General features: G+C 38.9%; 1 protein-coding gene across 1 annotated transcript in view; it reads left to right on the top strand.

The window, feature by feature from the left end:
* The window catches only part of trit1 (tRNA isopentenyltransferase 1), a 58,780-nt gene that overhangs the window by 26,800 nt on the left and 8,557 nt on the right, over positions 1 to 23,423 (top strand). The window contains exons 3-8 of the mRNA XM_056480263.1: positions 3,422 to 3,520; positions 4,103 to 4,257; positions 5,544 to 5,686; positions 5,762 to 5,873; positions 13,248 to 13,360; positions 18,448 to 18,525. Of these exons, the coding sequence (XP_056336238.1) occupies positions 3,422 to 3,520; positions 4,103 to 4,257; positions 5,544 to 5,686; positions 5,762 to 5,873; positions 13,248 to 13,360; positions 18,448 to 18,525 (700 nt within the window). The remainder of the gene's footprint in view (positions 1 to 3,421; positions 3,521 to 4,102; positions 4,258 to 5,543; positions 5,687 to 5,761; positions 5,874 to 13,247; positions 13,361 to 18,447; positions 18,526 to 23,423) is intronic.

The following is a 23,423-nucleotide window of genomic DNA, read 5'->3' as shown; positions in this document are numbered from 1 at the left end:
AAGAGATGAGGTATTTCAACATTTATATTTTTGATTATTAAAACTATTTGCCTTAGTAATGTTGGTAAATTAAAATAAAAGTGGTTGAATTACAAAAAAAATCCTAATATTCCTAAATGTATTGTTAAAAAATATTAAATAATTATCGATATTGAATCATATGAAACATGATATCTTGAGAATTTTTTTTTTTTTTTTTTGCAATATCGCCCAATCCTAGTTGGCTGGATGACTAGTTGACCAATATGCCCAATCTATGCTCTCCATAATTAATGGTTGTAGAAATTCATTTAGTTGACGGGCCCTTCTATATATAAATGCTTTTTATTTAGTCCCTGCGGATAAAATTAATGGTCCCTTTCTCAGCCATTTAATATGTGATCTGCAAACTTCTTAATGATCGTTCTCAGTAATTGTTCTTTTAAAATGTCGTCGCCTCTCTGACATCAGTGACACGGCTTTTGTGAAGACTGCGGCCTTGTTTGAATGCAAATCCCAATCTTTAAATTTTTGCGTCTTTTGTGGAATGTGGCATTTCCCAGTGCACCACATGAATGGCTCTGGCATTTTCTGAGTGGGCGCTGGGTTGTACTCTCTCGATATGCTCTTTCAGTAAATGCAAGGGCATAACTAGAAATGCGTGTAGCAGAGACGGAGAAAGACGCGTCGCTGTCCTCGTTTTCCCCGCCCGTCTGCTGCAGATGTTTGCGGAGAGATGAGGAGGATATTAATAGCTGAGGGAGATGCTGTGAGGAGGTGGGGTGGGTCTCTCTCTCTCTCTCTCTCTCTTGGTGTGTGTGTCTGGAGGAGCACTGCCGCAGACGCCTCAGACATTCATGCACAGCAGTTGAGGAGTGGCGGAAGATGAGAACGCTGGTCCTGCTTCCATGCTGAAGAGCAACAATGCCTACTGTACAGCACACATAAGACTCTGAGGTTAATCAGAAGTAACAATCACATTTAAGATTATGAGATATAGCAAAATAAAGTTGACATTTCGTATAGTGGCATAGTGTGACTGTCAAATTTAGTTGAAAAGTAAAGCAAGAGCTTTGTAAGATATGAGAAAATGAACATTCTGAGCTTTATGCTTTAAATCAAAAGCACAATTTTGTGTAAGAATGAAGCAACGGCGTAAATATTAGTCAAGTAAATTTTGCAGATTTAAAAATTAAATCTGCAAGTGTTATGCAAGAATATGCAAGGTCAAATGGGAATTATAAGCCCCTTTCACACACAGACTTTTCCGCAAAATTGCCAGTAAGGGATCATGTATGAACAGGCCTTTTTTTTAAAAATTACGGTAAATTCATTCTGCAATTTTCCAGAAAGAGAAGTTGTTACATTACCGAGAATTTGCCAGAAAGGACACATTTACTATTAGAATGTGCTGACGTGAGACATCTACTCCAGCCAATCAGAACATTCAGACGCTTTTTATGAAAATGAAAGCCTTTGAATTAGGGCTGGGTCGATAAACGATGTTATATCGAATCGCTATAAAATTCATGTTAATAACAATGATAAGCTCTGGGCTTTTTACTTTATATTGATCTAAGAGCCAGTCACACAGCAGAGATGTACAACAATGGGAATCTAGAAATGTGTTGATATTAGAGATGTACGCAACCGTTTAGAGGCCATTTCTGATTAATGATGTCTTAATTTACCTGAATTTTGGAATGGATGTGTGAATAGTCTTTTCCGGAAAAATTCCGGAACGTCCTTGCCTGTGTGAACAGCGCTTTTTTTTTTAATGTACCGGTAAAGTCGTTTCGGACATTTTCTGGATATTTACCGGTATCCTGTGAAAGGGGCTGTAGTCGACCAGGTATCACAGTGCTTGACACATTTAAGTTTGTGGATTTAATTTCAAATGAAATGTAATAAAGTTAAATTTTATCATTGGCACATGTTTAAGTTTTTGTTTAATTTCTGTGCAAGTTTTAATTGTACAATATTTTATTACATTTTGTTTCATATTTTGGTTTTAAAAATCAAAATGTAATTTAATTATTGAATTCAAGTAAAGAACAGTGAAAGTATGGTCTATAAATGCTCAACTGAATGTTGAAGTAGAATAAGCAGGACAATTTATCTAAAATGTACTAGTGTTGTCACGATACTGGAATTCGATACCAATCGGTACTTAAATTAAAAAACATCCATTCTTAAACATAGCTAATTTGCCATTGTGTTCACGTGCTCAACAGAAATGACTGTGATTGGTCGTGAAGGTCATCGGTTCACCGAATTCACAGCTGTTTACTGAGTGTAACCACAGACAAACCAGCTGAACAATGTGACTTTGAACCGCTCCAGTGTCTCTGTATCTGTTGTTACACTCAGTAAACAACGTTGAGTTTAGTGAAACAGTGCCTTCATGGCCAATCACAGTCATTTCTGTTGAGAACGTGAACACAATGACAAATCAGTAGTGTTTAAGAATGTGCTCCACAGTGCTCAAATGGTCGCAGGAAATGGACAGTACCAAGTGGTATCAAATTCCAGTATCGTGACAAACCTAAAATGTATTTCAGTAATATTTTTTCTCTTGAACTAAAAATATGTATTCATTACTGTTGAGGCTTTCTTAAATTAAGCCCCAAAAAGGTTTTTCTCCAAAAAAAAACAAAACATTAAGATAATTTTTAAATTCATCCCCAACTAAATCCACACAATCTAGAATGATTTAGTTTTTGCAAATATATCTACTCTGGCAAAAATTAAAGTTATTTTCACAATATAAATCACAGAAAAACCAAATATTGTAGTTTTGGTGTATTCCAGGTCCAAGAATATGAAGAAATGAAAATAAATCTAGAGTTATTCAATTGCATCCATTTAGAGATCCTTAAACACGACTTAAATCTCATGCAGTCTGTTCCCCACCCTTTTCCACACGCTGTCTCTCACTCCCTTCTCTCCTCCTAATTTTCATTTTCTCCACCTCCATCCCCAAGGATCACAGCGACGTGGGTGGGGTTGGGTGAGTTTCTTTGTGCTGCCGGGCTACTTTGATTTTGATGCATGTGACCTGGAAGTGTGTCTGAGAGTGTGTGTTTGACCGTCTCGAGTGAGTGGGAGTGCTGATGCGTTTTCTCGTATTGAAGCAGTTATCAAATTGCTCCTTGGCGATGCCATTTATTACAGTCTTTAACAGAGACCCGGCAGCCATGTTGAACCAACTGCCCTCTCATGGCACCAAGCCTGGACATTATTGTTGGTGTGGCTATAGATCTGAGAGTATGGTATTGCATTTCAAGCAGTGGTGCACTTTGCAGTATAACCCAATATGGTTGCACACGTATGATCTTTGTGCATAATTTATGCATTGCTTGTAACTGTGTGGCGTCAAAGGATGTTTATTTGAAAAATTAATTTCTTGTCTGGGAGATGTCTGACTTCCTTAATATGCTACATAGAAGACATGCATCATCGGAAGAAGCTGCCCATCATTGTTGGAGGCACAAACTACTACATTGAGTCCATTTTGTGGAAAGTGCTCATCGACACTGGGGTAAATGTTGATTTTAGTGTTTCTTGTGTTTAATCAATGGGGTTTATGCACAGTTAGTGTTTTTCAGCCAATGATAAACGTCTGGTGAAAGGTTTGATCGTTTTCAATTTCATAAGGTTCCTTTCACAGCATCAATGTTGTTATATAGTTAAAATACAGTTAGATTAATAGACTTGCGCGTTCAGTTGTTCAAGCGTAAAACCATAGATATATACACTAGATCTCGCATACGGACTCTGAGCATGCGTCAATAGCGCTGCCACATTAGTACAGTGCTCCCAGGACAAAAGTCATTCAACCGCACTAGTCAAGACTAAAGACAATCTGACTTGCGCTGCATATGGGTGTAGTAATGAGCAAACAAACAAAACAAAGCCAAAAGGCAGAACATTTTATAGGAAGGATTTAGTGTTTTACAATTTGGTATGTTACGAACTTTTGCGCTAAACAAGTATTGTTATTGATTATAATACAGTCACTAACTGCACTGACCATAACGCCCGATTTAGTAATATTAAGTAGAATTTTGTGCATCTATTGGCAGAGATGATCTAATCGAGTCCTCCTCTGTCTGAAAATCAGCAGGGGAGTGACACAGAGCCAGAAAGAGGTGGTGGTGCTGATTCAAGGGCGGGGCTTGAAAAGCTGGGTGGTCCTGATCTTCACAGACGGTTGATGGAGGTGGATCCTGACATGGCGGCCATCTTGCACCCTCATGATACACGAAAGATTGCAAGGTATTTACTTTTGTGATAAAGCAAGGCGTTTACAGAAAGTTGGTTTTATTAAAACAAACTCTGGTGTGATTTGGTAGGGTTTATTTGGGGAAAAAAAAAGTTTGAATGCTTCTATCTAAATCTTGATGTATACCACTCTTGGTCTCACGAGCTTGCGTTTCCAGTCTGTCGCATTCGCATATGTATGAATGGAAGTCTATGGGGCGAAAAGTGCAGTGTGACTGCGGCTTAAGCAAAGGGGTGCCCAAACTCTGTCGTAGAGGGCCGGTGTGCAGCAGATTTTAGCTTCAACCCCAATTATACACATGAACCAGATAATCAAGCTCTGTGTAGGCATACTAGAACCTTCCAGGCAGGTGTGTTGAGGCAAGTTGGAGCTAAACTCTTCAGGACACCGGCCTTCCAGGACCAAGTTTGGGCACCCCTGCCTTAGCGTAAGCAGAAGAAAATCTAAGTTTGCATTGGGCTTTATGTAATGTATTTGTCATAGAACATCTAGAATATAGTCTTGACTTTGCATGAATGTTTGTAGAACTAATTCAGAGATTTTAAAATTATGGCCGTCAAGTCAAATTTCTCAACAGCGCAGTGGTGGTAGTTCATGGCACTTGAACCCACACTCTCTTTAAATAACAGCCCAGATTTTTGACCACCTCACCCTGTTTACTACTATCATTGATTTCTCTTTCAGGAAATGCTATTTAGTTTTGCCTCTCACACTTTCTCACAAAGAAGCAGAGTTGAAGGGAACTTGAATACTGTCTTGCCATCATAAATTTTTCGCTTTTGTTGGGCTGCATCTATTTTTCCACCTGTGTGGGAGAGCTGCTGTGGCTTCCAAGCGTGTTACACATTTTCACATGCTTCAATTGGTGTTTGATTGGTATCAGGGGGCCGATTAGCACCTCTTGTGAGCACTGTGTACTTGGTTAATTGATGCCAACCTGTGTGCCACTGCGTCTGCAGTATTGCTGAGCTTCTCTCCCACCATTCAGAGTGCTGATGTCTCCACCTGATATCAGTTGCTTTTAAAGAAACGACAAGCTCGATGAATTCCCAAGCATTTTCTCTTTAGCGTGACAGAACTGTACTTGTTGTTGTTTGCAGTAGATCATGTTCTTGTTTGGTATGTGGTGTGCTCTTTCCAAATAATACGTTCACGTGAGAGGTTATTTGGTATGAGGAAAATCTTTGTGTGTTGGAGAAAGGCATTGTCATTTTAATTAAAATCATTTGCCATTTTGATTCTATGTAGATGGTCCATTGATTGGATAATTTATCGACAGGAGTCTGCAGGTGTATATGGACACCGGAGTTCCGCATAGTCGACTTTTGGAGGAGCAACGAGGACAGGATGGAGGAGATTGTCTTGGGGGTCCCTTGCGGTTTCAGGACCCTTGCATCTTCTGGCTGAATGGCAAAACAAATGGTAGCTAACCAATATTGAGCAATTCTGTAACATGTATTGGGTGTTCTTACTTTTTTTCTTTGCACTCTCCTGTAGTTCTGGATGAGAGATTGGACAAGCGTGTGGATCAGATGTTGTCTCTTGGGCTGATTGATGAGCTTAAAGATTTTCACATGCGTTTCAACGAGAAGATGATCAAAGACAGCAGGTAGATCTCTTTGCTTTATAATAGGACATTTCAAAATGAACTCATAAATAAATTACGAACATGCTAAGTTGATTATTGCATCACCTGGCTATGGCTTATATGTACTTTATAGAACAAGACAATAGCTACGTTTCCATCCACCTATTTTTATGCGCATTGTGGATGTGCACATAAAAAAATGGTTGATGGAAACGCCAAGATGTGCATAAATTTAGAAAATGCGCATAAAAAACATATGCGCCTAACTGAGTAGGATAAACTTCTTATTCGATAAGAAAAGATGCACATAAACTATGATGGAAACACTTTTACCAAACAAATTCCAGTATGTGCATTAAAAAAAGGTCATCTGATTTTGTTATAAGAGATCATGTGGTGATAAAAATGTGTGTGAACGGACAAACCAGCAGGCTGAGCATATTGTAAAACATCTGAAATGTTGTTTTGGTCATTCTAAAACGCCTTAATCGTTTCAGTATTAGTGTCATTATTATTAATTACCTCCAGAATCAAGAGCGTTTGAGCTCCACGTCTCACACCTTCAAACCGCACCACGTGTTCTTCGCATGTCAGGATTGCCTTCTGAGGTGCAAGTCAATAATTAAATGAAGAACAGATTCACGCAGCTTCTACTGCAGTAAATTCAGTTTTTACTGTTGATACTTGGCGGCAGATAATCAGGAAGTGGCAATTTTACTTGTTGGATGGAAACAGTGCTTTATTCGCACGTCTTTTATGCGTCTTTTTTATGATTCCGTTTTACGTTACAGTACTTCGATTAACGTCATTGTCACCATTCGACACTAGTCTCCTCCATTTCGTCTTTGTCATTGCACCATATGTGATTTTGGGCGTTTCGTTTTTAATTTTGCGACAAGTTCAACTGCAGTTGATTTCTCACACTATTCATGCAAACAGACAAAAGTGGATACAAACTCTCAAGCAACAAGCCACCTCTTCAGTCAGATACTATTGAGTTTAATTTACTAACTTTTCATTTATGTCCCCGCAACAAACTCGGACGTACTGAAAGAAAGGATAATCATCATTTCCCGCTCGCACCAAAATGTGCTCTCTTTGCTTGAAGCCATTACCATTTGTTGGTCGTCAAATGCCTGACAACTGCAGTGTGTGCATCCTGTCGCAAAAGTACTACAAAACGGTAACATGTCTGTAGAGCACTTCAATAATGCGACTAAAATAAGAATACTCCATCTTAATTCGATTTCGGTTTAGTTTGAATATGACTTTAGTTGGATAAAGATAATTAAATCGCAGTTTACATGATAGACTCTTAATCAGATTATTGTCTTATTCGTAAAAATTTGCCAAAAAATTTGCTAAATTTCCTAAAATTTGCCAAAACAATTTGCATTTCAGAATGGGTTGTAATATGTTTTCGCTTGCATGGTTTCATGACTATTTTTGTCTATTGTACAATATCAGTCACCTGTTTTTGGGCACTTCTATAGTTTAAGATCCTCTATTTGGTTTATGGAAATGGGTCAGATTTGTTTTGTGTTCATAATTCTTGTATTACCTCTCAATGAAGCATGTGAAACATGACTGTATGACACAATAGCTGCACAGCTATCTTTTCTTTTCCTCAACTGTCAGAGCTATACAAGAAAGCGAAGTTTCGCTGGCTGAACCTGTTCTGCATGTCAGACCTTTGAATTTAACAAGTTCTAGCAGGTTTAGCACTCGCTGTTCCTGTCTGGAGAGAGTTCTTGTGAAGTAATGGTGGTGGGAATGTAGGGTTTTGACACGTGAAACGTTTTCAACAACTGATGTAATGCAAGCTGATTTTTAGCGAAGTCACTATGACAGTCTGAAGGAATTAAGCAATTTTAGAGTACATGATGTTACAAAAGTATGCATAATTTGAAGGATACTAAATTGGACTTACTGCTGCATAACATTTGATGTGAACATGATGACATTAGCATCAGACTTATTAAAGGTGTATTATCTATTCAGTTCATATTTATAACCGTCTCATCATGCAAATTGTTTTTAACTGAACATTTCATAGTTCATCAAAGGCCACCAAGGCCATGTGAACATATCTTTAGAGCATGCTAACGTTTCTATTATCTTTGCTGCTTGTTTAAACTTCGAGACATAACATTTCCCACATTGTTAGCCCATACTGACGTCAATGGCACCTCAAATTGTGTGGGTTTTCAGGATAACTCTGTTTCTTATGAAGATTTTTTTTTTTTCTCGTGTGGGCAGTAAAACTGATTAAACATAACATGGTCTTTAGTTTAGGGACAAAACAAAGTCTTATACAAGTCCCATAATATTACAGATATTGGAAGGTTGACTTTTGCATTTCACAATTTTATATTGAAACTCACTTGTGACCATAAAAAATATCCAACCAAAATTCAGTTGGTAACTTGATCCAATAATATACTTAACGTAGACTAACCATGTTTCATACACTTTCTGCTCTTCTGCATGCTCAAACGACCACTCCTCCATCATTGAAAGCCACATAAGCATGTTTGTGTGATCATTCTCTGGGTGACTACCTACTACACAATCCAAATGTTGATTGATGTCTGTTGGACCAGTAGTTTTTGAGAAATGAGGGGAAAAACACCACCTTCGCATATTGCTTTCGCACGGAAGATGATGGGTATTAACGGTATTCCGTACATGATTAAAATAGTGTTCCGTACAGGGCGCAAGACTTCAGTTTATCTGCAAAAATGGACATTGTTTGAAGTCTTATTAAAAAGTTAATGTTAAATTTAATATCTTTTTATGAATGTTTGCACTGAAAGAACCTTACAATAATTTCAGTTTTAGATCAAGCTTATTGTATTGCAACGTGACTATTTAAAATATTAAAACATTAAAATTATGCAAGTTAACACTAACTTAACTGACTTTTTATGAATATAAACATCAATGCACAAAGATGGTGGGCAAATAGTGTTTGAAGCTTGTCTATCAGGCTCTCTCTGGTGGGAAATTGCGTCGTGGTTATCATAACTCACAACAGATGTCTAAATATCACCATTTCAAAACATTTATTTAAAAAAAAAAAAAAAAAGGTCATTTATTTTAATGTCTCCCCTCTCAAGCGACACTCGCACCATAAGCTTGCCCAGTGTTCATTTACAGGCGCATTGGCTGAATTTAGCATACTTAAAAAAAATTTTTTCGGAAACATTAAGTAGAAGAGTCTCTGTTGTGATCTGGGATGAAAAAGTGAGACACAAAGATTACACGGATGTATAGCTCGATATAACTATTTATTCAGAGATTGGTGTTCAAAGGTAATCTGTAAGGAACATAGTTGTGTATGGAATATGGTAATGACGCTGTAATCATTTAATCTTGAACTGATCAGAACATCAGCAAACCCGTGAGGCCGTCATGTGCATTAGTCTATATGTACTGATCCACTAACAATATTTGTTTAATAAGGTGATTAAATATTGATCGTCAGAGCTTTCACATGCTCTGTTGTGCAGGGATATTGGCGGATGGACTGCACTGCAGTTTGTGTGTGGATGTTGATGACACAGCAGTGTCTGGGGTTTGGGCGCTCTGGGTGTGGCTTCTTCTGATTGATGGCCATCCGCTCAGTGCTTCGTCCAGCCGATCACTCCCCTCACCTCCCCTCTCAGACGTCTTCGTCCTCAAAGTTGCCACCCAAGCGCTTTTCTCCTCTTTCCTCACGTCATCCCACTGTCTTCCTCCCCCCAGTTCCTCTTCATGTCTGCATCTACCGCCCTTCCGCCAGCCCTCTCACCTTACACAGGGAGCAGTCACAAGGCAGCAAGGTCAGACTCGGCCTGTCTCTCCTTTCCATTGCCTCTCGCTCTATCTCGCACTGTCCTGTCAATAAACCCCCCTCCCCTCGTCTGTGTCCCTGTGACCGGTTGATCTCTCTTTCAGTTTTCTGAGCTGTATGGCGACTCAATTTTTACCCCTAGGGGCTGGTTCTTCCAATGCACCCAGTGACCGCGTTTCCATCTAAAATTGAGTCCTTTTCAACATTAGATGTGATTTCATCTTTAGAGTCTGGATGTAATGGATGTCGTGGTCATCTTTTACTCCCTGCCCACTTTATTAGGTATGCATTTTCAGTACTGGGTTGAGTTTTAGATCTGCCATGCAGAGTGTCCTAACAACACAACATGGCTAGTTATCAACGAGCTATTTGAATGATACAGTAGATAAGCATTTAAATACCAGTCATTCAAGATAATGCACTGCTCCCTCAATAGAATGGACTGGTTTATAACCTAATTCATACATTTTAACCATTATTAAATGTACATGCTCTTACGTTTGTTTATATGTTGCTAGTTATTTTTTTTTTTGTCAAAATCTAGTTGGGCTGCATGATTAATCGAAAAACGATACACATAAGCTTCACATAAAAGATCAGAGCAAATTGGAACAGTGTAGTTCAGTTTTTAGTGTTTAAGTTCAGTTCAGTTTAGCTTAGCTCAGGGTGGTTTAATAATCGCTACTGAGAGTCCAAACACTAAAGAGCAAGTCATCGATGTGCAGCTCTACTGATCTCAAACCATGCAAGCTACTGGCGACAGCGGAGAGAAAAAAAAAAAAAAACTTCACCAGTTGGCGAAAGTGAAGAAAAAAAAAAAAAAACTTCACCAGTTGGCGAAAGTGAAGAAAAAAAAAAAAAAACCTCGAGAGAAAACAGACTCAGTTGGGCACGACCATTTCAATTTCTCCGCTGGCCAAATGTCTTGTGCAGAGCTGCATTCTCAGTGGAAGCTGGACCTCAGCGAAGACTCGTCTGTCCCTGGAGCGTCACATTAATCAGTCTCATGCTCATCACTCCTCCATGACCACCACAGCAGCTGCTCAGGATACGGCCTGGTCCAGGATTTGGAAACCTTGGGATCATCTCGTCGCTGGTCTTGGATCTAATCAGTGACTCTCGTGACTCTATCAGTGTTGAGGGCCTCGGGATGAGTATCCCCAGGTGGAAATGGAAAATAAAGAGAATAATTAGCGTAGCTGCTGTTCATAGTGTATACAAACAAGATGCAGAAACCTGTGTGGAGAACATTCATGTATCATTTAGCTAGTGATGCACTGAGTGTATGCTTTACTAAACAGATAGGTCTTTAATCTAGTTATGAATTGGGAGAGTGTGTCTGAGTCTCAGACGTTATTAGGAAGGCTATTCCAGAGTTTAGGAGCCATAAATGAGAAGCCTCGACCTCCTTTACTCGACTTTGCTATTCTAGGTACTACCAGAAGCCCTGAGTTTTGAGATCCTAAAGAGCGGGTTGGATTGTAGCGAGACGGAAGGTTATATATACACTTAGCGCAGCAACATGGACACCTCCAAATGGCGTTAAGTGTCACATACTGAATTTATAAGGTGTAATTCACCCAAAAATTTAATTTCTCTCTTTATGTAATGATGTATTCGCGGCCACAAAATCACTAGAGCTAATGCACTGTTTGTTTACAACTGAGAAGACGTGCGTGTGTGTGCCCGCCAAAGATGGCTACTTTAGTAAACAGAACTTACATAGGCTGTAAATAACAGGTATTAAAGTTGTAAATAACATTCAGTTTGTTGCACAGAGCAATCGTTTGGGAGTTGCATGGGAAGTTTGATTTGCATGTATGTTTTTTTTCAAAGTGACGGTGGCCATTCACGATGCACTTTGCAATGAAAGTGAAACCGAAAGCACACACTCCACACTCCAATAGATTATATTTCATTTTAGAGTTATCATTACAACAAGCATTTGATATATTTTTTCTTTTATAGCGAACACAAAGGGTTGTGCAAGAAAAATATTTACTGTGTCAGACTGGTAACAGGAGGCTGAGGTGTTCATTGTCATAGTAGTTTATGGTGTTGTTTTAGCCAAAACATTGTAGAAATAGAAACCATTTCTAAAACAGAAAATTTGTGCATTACTCTCATGGATGGTTAGGACGAAAACTCCTTTTAGCATGTAAAAGCAGTGTCATGTGTAGTTGTTTGTGGCATAGATTCAACAAGATGGAAACCATTATTCAGATATTATGGTCTATCACATTTACATTTAGTGGCTTGGCAGAGGCTTTTGTCCAAAGCGACTTTCAATTGAGGAGACATTCAGCGATTCAACAAGAAGAGGCAATACACATAAGAGGTGCTAATTATACAAAGGAATTGTTAGTGTTCAGAGAATTAAGTGCTAGAGTAAGGCATTTTTTTTAGAAAGAGAATGTGAAAACCTATGTTAAGCACACTTCATAAATTCAGTGTTTTTTTACATATAGTGCAATTGTAAGAAATGGTCTCATCCAAATGTGCAAAAAGTGGTCAGTGTCAGAGATGGATTGTTTTCTACTGGTGGTTTGTTAAGACCGCTCACCTGTGTGTGACACTCAGAATGTGTATGTGGTGAGGTGGGGTGAGAAGTGAGGCTCAAGTGAGGTTTTGTTTACAGAGGTTCAGGAGAGATGGGTTTTTAGTTGTTATTAACATGACAGCATCACAGAATTACCACTGGTTTGTTGGCTGCAAATCCAGAATATGAATCTCTGTTTCCAGCACATTCTTAAGATGCTCAGTTGAATTGAGATCTGGTGACTGTGGAGGTCATTCGAGTATACTGAACTCATTGTTATGTTCAAGAAACCAGTTTAAGATTATTTTTAACTTCTGAAGTTTCCTGCTGGAAGATGCGATCATAAGACGAGTTCACTGTAGTCATAGAGAAATAAAAATAACAATAATTCTTAGAAAGGCAGTTGCATTTAAAAACATTGATTCAAGGCCCAAAGAATCAATGTCTATGGCAAATTTTGATCCATTTGAGTGCTACAGTAGAAATTGACAAACATCAGCTGTTTTTCAGTCTTCTGGTGTCCATTTTGATTTGTTTTATAAAAATTTTTTTTAGCTAAAGTGAAGAAATGTTGTCCCCTGTTTTCTATATTTGGCTTTTAGGAGCATCACTGGTGTGTATAGGGATGCTCTTCTGTAGACCTCAGTTGTAACGAGTGGTTAGGAGTTACTGTTGCCTTTTCATCAGCTCAAAAAAGATTTAAATGACCAATATAATGTTGATTTGTAAATGGTGGGTTTTGGAACAGTGCAATGAAGTAATTTTTTTTTTTTTTTTGGTGCGTTTTTCTCTTTTTTTGGTTTTCTTTTTATTCAGAAGTGACAGTAAAATGTGGTATGCTTGACCAGTAAATAACACTAGCAGGGGCAACCTAGAACATTACAGCATTGTGGTGCTATTTTTCATGGGCAAAGGCTACTCTCAGCAATTTCAGTAAAAGTCTAATCTAATCCTTCAACGTTTTACTTGTATAATGATGATAATTTGCTGTATGTAAGGAAGGTTTTTTCTCTTTTTGCAGTCAGAACTATCAACATGGCATATTCCAATCTATTGGTTTTAAAGAGTTTCATGAGTACCTGACAACGAGTGAGAACATCAGTCGAGAAGAACGTGATAAACTGATGAATAAGGGTAAGGATTTATTCACCTTTAAATTCTCCTTTAACTTCAGTGTCTTCATTCTCTTTGTTTTCAAACTAAACAGCTGTCGCTTCAGGCCTTGAGAATAAACCTAGTGAGATTGTTGATGTTCTTGGAATTTTTTTTCTGCGTGAGAACAGTTATGAAAGCTTTCCTGACTTCACACAAAAGAGAGCAAACAGAATCACAGGCAGTCATTCTGAAAGCATTCTCATGGTCGCCATAGCAGTTCTTTTGTAACAGTCAAGCAAATCAGTCCTTGAACAAACTCAACACATTTGAAGCAAGAACATTTAGTCCAGCAGTGATAAAAATGTTATGATTGTAATGTACAAAGTCAATATTACGTCTTTGATTTATTCTGTTTTAGCTAATTGCTACTTTTTATAGTAATGATTAATTATCTTTTATATTTATATATATATTGCCAATCTTAAGTCAATTGTAATCGTTTGTTTTGGTTTGATTATAAATTTCCCTAACAAATCGCAGAGCGGGGGGATCTGAGTGAGTGCTCCAACTTGGCCCCCCCGGTCCAATGATTAATTATCTTAATGACACAGGGTTCACACGAATGTCTGGTATATCATTGAATTTCAAAAAGTGAAAGTGAGAATTTTATATAATTTAAAGTCTGCATGAACCGTTTTTATTTTTGTTGTATTGTGACGCAGTTCCTAGAGAAACTTAATATTTAATGAGAAAACCATGGGCGTGTCCTCTTTTTCTATTGCGATCTGATTGGATGTAGAAAAGTAGTCATTTCATTCAGAAAGATTGTTAAAAAAGGGATTCGGGAAAAGAGTTAAATGAAATCAGTTACCAATTTAACACATATCATAATAGCAAATAATGTCCTTCAATTCGGCCTCGCCCAGCAGCAGTCATCCAATCCGTTGAACCAATCTCCATCATTGTAAGTTGTTTGGTTTCTGTCTTTTCCACTGCTCTGTTTGTTAGATGTTTGCTCCCACTTTTACAGTCTGAAGCGCATCAAACACACGAAACGCCCAATTTGCACCACAGGATGTCTAGTTGCATCTTTGCATTCACGTCACATGTAAATCACTCACGCTTCATCCGTGTCTGCTTACTGCACAAGCTGCAAAACAATTCACCCCAACACCCTCACCCCCTCCATGATTGTGAGACGTAATTTTACGAGAGACATTCGTATAAACAATTAATAGCAAATTGAAATCTCATTTTATTATATGGTTTATAATTAGATGTTTTATGACATTATTTACATTTTTTGCGTTTATTTTCCGTTTAAATAAAAAAAATTTGTAGGATCGCAAAAATATGTGACTTTTTGTTGATTTTTGCATTGGATTCAGCTACCGTAACATCACAACCTGGGGGGTCTGATTTGTACTTGTACTGATTTCATTTTAAAATAGGCTGTTTTGTGTCATTTTAAACTTTGTTCCCTTTAATAATTTTTTTTGCACTTGTACTATTTTTGTATTACATGTTTTGCTTATTGTTATGGTTAAGCTATATTTCACTGCCATTTTATTCCTTTCCCACTTGTCAGCTAAATATAGTCGCCAGGATGTATCTGTTAAAATGCTGCCTGTGGATGCTTTTGGTCTGCTTGGTGCTTAATTAGTTCTTCCTGTATTTTGTGGACAAAATGTTTGGTAATTGTGGCCTAAAATGACAGATTTTGCGGTTCCTTTTCTCAATGTACAACATTGGTGGCATTTCATGTGTTTTGCTTTAACCGAGTGTGCATTTTGATAATTTGACTGTCACAGCTTACTGCACGAGCACTTTCTATATGCAAATATATATTTTAGTTAATGTAAAACAGGGAACCATATCCTAGCAAGATTTGTGAGAAATTGGTGGCAATTAAAAAAATTGATTGCTTGATTTGGCGCTAAATTCAGCAATCACAGAGTCTGAAAATACCAAAGGGAGTGCTCAACAGCTGTTTGATTTTACTGTATGTTATGGAAATTCAGCCTTTTAGTCAGTTAAAGTCAGGGAATTTGGCTTGGAGTGGTAACTTTAATGCCAGCATGTCTGACGTACATGTAAACAAGCACTTTAGACATGACAAAATGTATAGCTGTGAACTATCCAAACATGTACAATCAATGAAAGCCGCTCTGTTATGAACTGTCTCAAAGTCTTTGAATGATCTGTATTTGAGAGTACTTCTCATCAAATGCTCGTATGTAATTAATTTGATTACCAGCATGATCTGATCAAATCTCTGAAACATTCATCGTTTAATAGTCAATGCTCTCTGTCTCTGTTAACAGCTGCCGTGGGGCTGTAGAGAGGCAGACGTGCTTTTTGTCATTCTCTCTCTTTCTCTCTCTCTCTCTCTATCTCTCCCTCTCTATTTTCTCTCTCTGTCTGTGTCAGTCAGTTGAACTGGTGTCAAGATCAATTACCGGCGCGCTTGGCATGAAAGTTGGTGCACTCATAACGCTGTTCATGTCTGCTAAGAGCTCATGAGTGTGTTTCACTTGTGTTGAGTGCTGAGCATTACAGACTTGTCAATAGGCCATGAAGATGATAATAATGCTGCTTTTGGATTGGTTGGTGTTAATCTGATGTTGATGTGATAGATTGTGACTTGCGTTTTTGTCTGACTACACTCCCAGGGAGGTGAGCTCAAAAATGATAATATGTTGTAGCCTGAACAGTTTTTCACAATGGAAAATGAGATTGTAATATTTCCTAGAACACAATTAGCATATTAAATTGATTTCTAATGGATCTTGTGGACACCGATGACTGAAATAATAGTGGATGAAATTGAATAATAGCATTAATTGAATATAATGCAAGATAGTTGTTTTTGCCCATTGCTTTAGCTGGTTTTGATGAAATATAGAGCCTCGGTGTAAATATAGAGCGTAATAGCCTACTTTCTAAAAAGTACAAATAAAATAAATCATACCACCCCAAAACCTTTAAAAAGCAGTTTATAAGTAACATGTTCTGTGTGCTTCAAACTGAAGGGGAGGTGCTCTGTTCTGTTGCCTACTAAACATGCTTGAAACACACAAGAGGCTCATGATGCAATATTGTCACAGGTTTTAGTGCCATGGGTTACTGTAGAATTCAGCATAGCATGATAACACATGAGTTTTGTAGGTGAGCAAACACAAGGCTTGAGGGTACTGCATAATTTTGATACAGATTATGATCAAAAGTTGACATTTCATTTGTTCAAAATGTCAGAGCAAGTTAAATATAAAACTAAATGTGCAGAAATCCTTGTTTTATGTTGTCAGACATGCACACTTGATATTGTTTAGCATTTGTGCCTTGTATGCCTATTGATTAAAAACCTAAAATGAATGTTTTATTTGATTATCCTCTATATCAGTGGTTCCCAACCTTTTTTTTTTTTGCCTGAGACCCCCTTTTCCCCCGGAGAATATTGTAAGGCTCCCTTCAACATTTAATGTTATTATCAATCGTATAAGTTTGCAGTAAGGATGACAAAAAATGGTGTTTTCAAACAAACGGTATGTTTATTACAATATCTAGATAGGTTTATGTACAAATAAAAGTCTAATGTAAAGTATAAAAGCAAAACTTCAGTAGGCCATTTGTAACTGAAAAACGTTGGCCTTTGGCATTTAAATTGGCCTTATTAGTTGCCAATTAGTTGCCAATATTTAAAAGTTTCTTGTCAGTAGCTGTGAAGTCCCTCATGTGTCAATTCTTTTGCCTTGCACTCAAAAATGCTCTGGGCTTTTTGCGGTATTGGAGATGAGTCGTCTTTAAATGTCTTATTAATTTGGACGACCTCATGCATTCGTTAGCAAGAACTTTGCCGCAGATAATACACTGGCTGGGTCAGGGACTGTTTGCCACAAAAAAAGGGAATAAAATCATAGTTCAGGTAACTATCTTGGTATTTCCTGCATTTCGTGTTTGCAATATTGCTAGCGCTGCGACTCTAAATGTTTCGAGCTTCCTCACCTGGGTCCAGTATGCTTGGGTATTAGCTGCTAAAGGCGAATCAGTCAGACTCAGTTTTTTTGTGGAGGACAGAGCTCGCTGAGGCACCCTTGTGGGCCGGGACCCCCCTGTTGGGAACCGCTGCTCTACATTGTAGTTTGGTAACCAAGCAGTTGATGATATTCCCATTGACTTCCATAACTTTTTTTTTATCCTAATTTTGAGGTCAGAGTTTTTATTTTTGGATTTTCTGTCAATTTAGTGAATATCAAAGATGATCTCAATTTGTTCCTAAGGAAGTCAACAATGATCATTCACTTTGCACTAGGGGTGTCACGAGAATGGAAGTCGATGCCAAACGATACTGACATTTTAAAAACGTCTATTTCCTATGAAGATTTAATCGCTGTGGAGAACGTTTTTAAACACTGCTAATTTACCATTGTGTTCATGTGCTCAACAGAAATCGTCACCCTGGAATTATAAGGTTCTATCTGCGTTAATGATTTTGAGAGATTGGGCTTCAAAGTTTTTGCATTCCATAGCAAACAATATGTGTGTAACATTTGTTTTTTTTAAATAAGTATTAATGTAAACAACTTATAAAAAACATCCCATAATGTAAACTCAAAAATAACTCAATTTTGACAAATGTCAGATAGAACCTTATAATTCTAAGGTGACAAAATGACTGTGATTGGCTGTGAAGGTCATCAGTTCACCATACTCATCGCTGTTTATTGAGTGTATCCACAGACACAGAGACACTGAAGCCTGTGAAGTGCTTTAAAATATGCATTTTTATTCAATGTTTGATGGTTAAAATTCTTCCTTAGATAAGAATGGCTGTTGTTCAATAGATTTAGGACAACTTTTGAATGGTTTTGATCCACTTCAAATGTTGACTACTGTAGACATAGGCCAGTGCTCTCTGGCAGCAGTGGTAAGAGGATACTCTAAAGGGGAAGTGGACTGAGAGAGAGGGGCAGCTTAGGCTTTTAATGGAATTGCATCTTCCTCTTCCCCTTGTGCTCTAGATTTTGCTATTAAGCACTCTAAACTGTGTCTGTAAACCCATTGCAGCCAATTTCTTTTCACGTGGTGTGGTCATCATATATTGATCTGATTATTTCCTCTCACAGGGATCGAGTCTCTCAAGCAGGTGACCCGCCGCTACGCCCGGAAACAGAATAAGTGGGTCCGTAACCGATTCCTCAAGAGTAAGTCTCACTAAACACACACACTCTTTCCTTGGTGTGGTGTAGTAATTCAGGCAGTAGATTTGACACCCACAATGCAGTGAAGCGTGCTTATTCTGTCTGTATTGTTCCTGCAATAAAAAACAGCGCGACATTGCGTGAAAGTTTCCACCATTCTCAAGTCACCGTCCTTTGATGTGAGTTTGTCGTCCTCCCTTTTCTATCCTGTCGCTTGTGTTTGAGAGTTTAATGGTCTGTGACGTACAGTCTCTGCTGCTGGATGCTCTGTAACACAGCAGCTGCTTTAGTTCAAAGTACGTAGCAGCCACTGGCTTCAATTTTGGATCACACACACACACACACACACACACACACACACAAGAAAATCACAGCTGCTATTAGTGTGCTGTTCACTCCTCCCCGTTCTGAATTCAGTGGTGCACATTACATATTGGTCCCACTGGTGGCTTGTCTGTTGCATATTGGCTTCAGTCCTCCCCAAGAGCTGTGTGAGCGCATCTTTTTTTTAGTATGGTCCAATGATCAGGTAATCACAGCCAGTTTTAACGAGATGGACTTCACACAGACCATTAAACACACAAACAGTTGTGTAGAAATAGTGTTTGTTTTACATCTCCCTTACAGACAGCCTCAAAATTCCAAGTCTCAGGGTTCAGTGTTTACTGGCCTTGAGCTGATAAAAGATCAAATGCTCGTAAAGCTTGGGCCTTTCAAGACATGGTCAGTCTGAACAGCTTGTTCTTTTACTTCCTAACAGACAACAGCCAAATCGGCGGACCTTTCAGTGACTAACCAGCTGTGTGTGCTTGTGTCTGGATGTGTTGGTGACGTCAGGATGTGAAGTTTTTTTTTTCGGGCAAGAATGTGAAGGGTGCTATACAGGAGTTGTATAGGTGTTGAATACTGATGTGTGCGTAATAAAGTAAAATGGGGTGTGTGCATTTGACATGGGGGATGTTCATACAGGAACAACAACGAAAATGTGTCTGAGGACAATTTTATAGATTGCTTAGATTTTATGGAGATGCAATCCCACTGCAGAATTATATTCACTTTATCACTTTAACACTCGTATCATATTCACTTAAATTTTCCAATATTGTGCAGCCCTATTTACCATCAATTTTCTTAAAGGGGTGGTCAAGAATGTATTTTTGTGACTTGGTTGTGTTTATAAGATGCAAAGCAATGTTTGCTCATGCTTCATTTGTAGAAAATCTCATAATTTTTTTTTCCGTATATCTTTGATTAAATACAGCTACTCATCCAACATGAAAACGACTGTCATATTTCCTCGTTTATCCGAAAGGCAGGCCCTTAAGAGGCTCTGATTGGTCAGCTAACATAACGTGCTGTGATTCGCAGATCGGCTCCACGTCGCCAGAAAAAACGGCACGCCCTTATAAGCATGCACTTTTGCGCTGTGTAAATACTGTCAGTCAGAGCAGCTGTTAGTACTATCAATTTGTGCCTGAATCAGACAGAAAATAACACGGAGGACACAGCTGAACCTCAGGCATGCTATTTAAAACAAAATCTGACAAGTGTCTTTCACATATATTTTGAATAAGCATGTGTAAGCAATATGAAACGTTCACATAATTTTTGAGAGTTGATTATTTGGGATGTAGAAGGCAGGGAAAGCGGCCGCAAAGAGACAATGCAATGCTGGTGAAATCTGTGGGTGTTTACAGCGGTTTGACGGAAAAATATGAATTTTTAGCTAATTGTTAATGGCAGCATTTCCCATTATTACATCCTTGTTTTTATGTCCTTGCAACAATACACCGTTAACACTAGAAACTGTGCATGTAATGGATCGATTTAAGCAAATAAAAATACTTACAAGTTGTGGCTTACAGTCCACAGCTTTGTCTATTTTATATTTGAGGAGTTTTTAGCCGAATCCAGCGCTGAACTGGGAGAGATTCTGGAAGCTGTCCTTTGACAAATGCTAGCTATATATGTGTGTATTATAATTCTCTGGAACATAATTAAAATTAAACTGTAAGCACTTTTCTATTTGTGTCGTGTCCTTTAGTAACCCAAATACAGAAACAGAACAAGCTCTGTGGAAATAGCAGTGTTTGGACGGCATTTTAGCTTTTTCTGCTACATTACAGCATTATAGCACCTCTGGCCATGCCCCTTTGCTGCGCAGGGTGTATGCGCATGATGAATCCGCATAACCTGACTACTTTTTGTTGTCCTCAAACTTCGTTCACTGTAGGCTTTGTTAAGCTAACCCTGTAAAAGCCAATGTCTCCCTCTGCATTGAACTTTGAGCATGTTACATTCAGAGATGTTGTTTGTTCACACAGCTACATTACACATCAACTAAAGTTTATAATACGATATCGTAGTGGACCACCCCTTTAACATTGTCCATGCTTTTCTTTTGGATTCTCTCTCCTGTTTCTTTGGAACTTGGCCTTGATTACCCCTTGCTCTCCATCTCCACAGAGGCTACAAGCAATCCTGTTAGCCCTAATGAGATTAGGCAGAAACAGTGGCTAGCTCTCTTTAAGAGTAGTTTTGTGTCCCGCCATGTGTGGCTGGACTGCACAAGGGTTAGCTGGCATTAGGGGAGAGGTCTGTGAATGTGGCCTTTAATGCTTTTGTAGGCTGACTGCACAATCTTCATCAGAGTTCTTCAAGGAGGTGCTTTTTTGGAATGTTTTTTTTCACTAGATGGTTTCCGGTGCGTTGATCATTTTTCAGTCTTGTAATGCGTTGGGTTTGCTTTATCATAAAGCAATTTGTCATCCTAATTACATTAGAACATAAGTAGCAGTCAACATTTCTCTTTACACTTCCTCTTTGAAAAGTTCAGACAAGACTAGGCTCAGACTCAAGTCCACTTTATCCAAGTTAAGGTCTTTGCACACTGAAGTCTGAAATTTTCATACGAAAATTTTGGATTCAGTGTGCAATAATAGAATCCAAATAGTCCTGAAAAAATATGGACTTGGACTAGAGCAGTACTCTTTTAAACTCTTATCACCTCATGTTGCCTTGCTTAAAAGGGTCACCAGGCCAGTGGGTCTCAAGTCATTACCACTCAAGGTTGTTTCATTCTCGTTGAACCAGTTGGATCCATCCCCACCTATCCTGGACTCTGACCTGCTTTTGGCTTGGTTAATCTGTGGCTTTCTGTCAGTGGGATAGCTGATCCCTCCCTCTGCACCCCACGCATCCCAGAGCCTCATGGGGCCCTCAGCTGACCAGTCTAATCCTGCAGGCATTAGTGCACTGCTAGGAATTCAGATGGGTGGCAGGAGGTTGGAGTCTGCGGTGTGGCCTCTTGGGGATAAGGACTTGTGGGGTCATTGAGGGCAAACCTGGGTTTGTTGTCCTCGAAGACTATGGTGTGATTGACTTTTTTTTCCTCTTTCCCTTTTTCCTATTTTTTCATTGTGATTTGAAACAATCTCTGGATTGTCATGAATTGGCCTGATCGGTATATTTATCTTGCTGACCCAAACTAACAGTTCTGAAGAAAACATCACCCTCAGAGCCATCAAAATTTTGGAACTTAAGAAAATTTTTCGCTAGCTCAAATATTCAATTCAATTCATGTTTATTTATGTAGCGCTTATAGAGTGTAGATTGTGTCAAAGCAGCTTAACATAGAAGTTCTAGTAAATTGAAATTTTGCCACAGTTTTCAGAGTTGAAGTTCAGTGAGATTTAATTTTCACTGCTGAGAGTCCAAACACTGAAGAGCAAATCCATCGATGCGCAGCTCCACAATTCCAAACCAAGCAAGCCAGTGGCAAGGAACAAACTTCAGCAATTGACAAAAGACCGGAAAACCTTGATAGAAACCAGGCTCAGTTCAGCACAACCATTTCTCCTCCGGCCAAACTTCCTGTGCCGAGCTGCAGTCTAGGTTCTAGAGGCTTGAGGACACTGGACGCTCATCGTGGAGAACTGCAGGTGTGGTTAGGTCACCGGCGGGTGATCAGGCTGCCAGCATTCTACCTCGATGAGCTGGTTTGAACCCTACAGTTGATAGTGTTAAATCTAAATTTGAGATTAACATGATCCTGAGTTGCAGTTCTGCCTGTGCTTCCTCAGGGAAATGGGGCAGAGCAGCTTGGGTGTAACCATGACAACAGCTCAGTTGATGGTTTGGGGAGGCAACGTGAGCGTTAAATAACAACCTTTTGTCAATGATAGGGGAAACCTGAGTGGGATGCGCAACAGGTGCAACATGGAAGAGTGTCCTCTTACACTCTGCACACCTCGGGACACACCCTGTACTCCCTAAAATGCATTCCAACTGGAAAACTGCTGCCAGCCATTTGCGTACAGACCCTTCTGCATGTTTATGTATGAACATTTGTTAATGAGCTTGTTAGGCAGCATACACTGGTGGACTCTGTAGAGCTAAATACAAAATGAAGTGGTGAGGAGTGAAAACACAGCTGTGATGTCAAGACTGCTATCTCCAGCTGGATGTCTAATGATTATGGATTTTAACCATTTGGTCTCATTTGGTCTTTCAGCTCTCACTTCCTTTTTGTGATGTCAGTCAAATCCTTCAGCTGTGGGCATTACAACAGGTGTCCTGTGCTGAAATCCATATCCACTCCTTCGTCTCTTCTTGCCCTAAGCTTTCCTATTGCACAAACAGCAGCAAGTGTGACTGCTCGGTGTGTTTCCTAATGTCCATGTCTTCAGGGACTTTAAAAGATCTGCCAGTTGGTGAGCGAGGGGTCTTTGTCTCAAAAGGTGGCAGCCGTATGGCTGTCCGCTGTGAGTGCGCTGGAGTGGCGCCGCCTCATTGAGGCCGATATTTGAGATCTCTGTGGTTAAAAACCCTTGTTCTCTCGTCTTTTTCACCATTCAGGTTTGGCAAGATTACTTGACTTGGATTTCACTGAGATTTGAATT

Source organism: Danio aesculapii, chromosome 19 (assembly GCF_903798145.1).
Source record: "Danio aesculapii chromosome 19, fDanAes4.1, whole genome shotgun sequence".
Classification (NCBI taxonomy): domain Eukaryota; kingdom Metazoa; phylum Chordata; class Actinopteri; order Cypriniformes; family Danionidae; genus Danio; species Danio aesculapii.
Note: the sequence above shows the minus strand (reverse complement) of the source record. Positions and strands in the feature narration are given on the sequence as shown.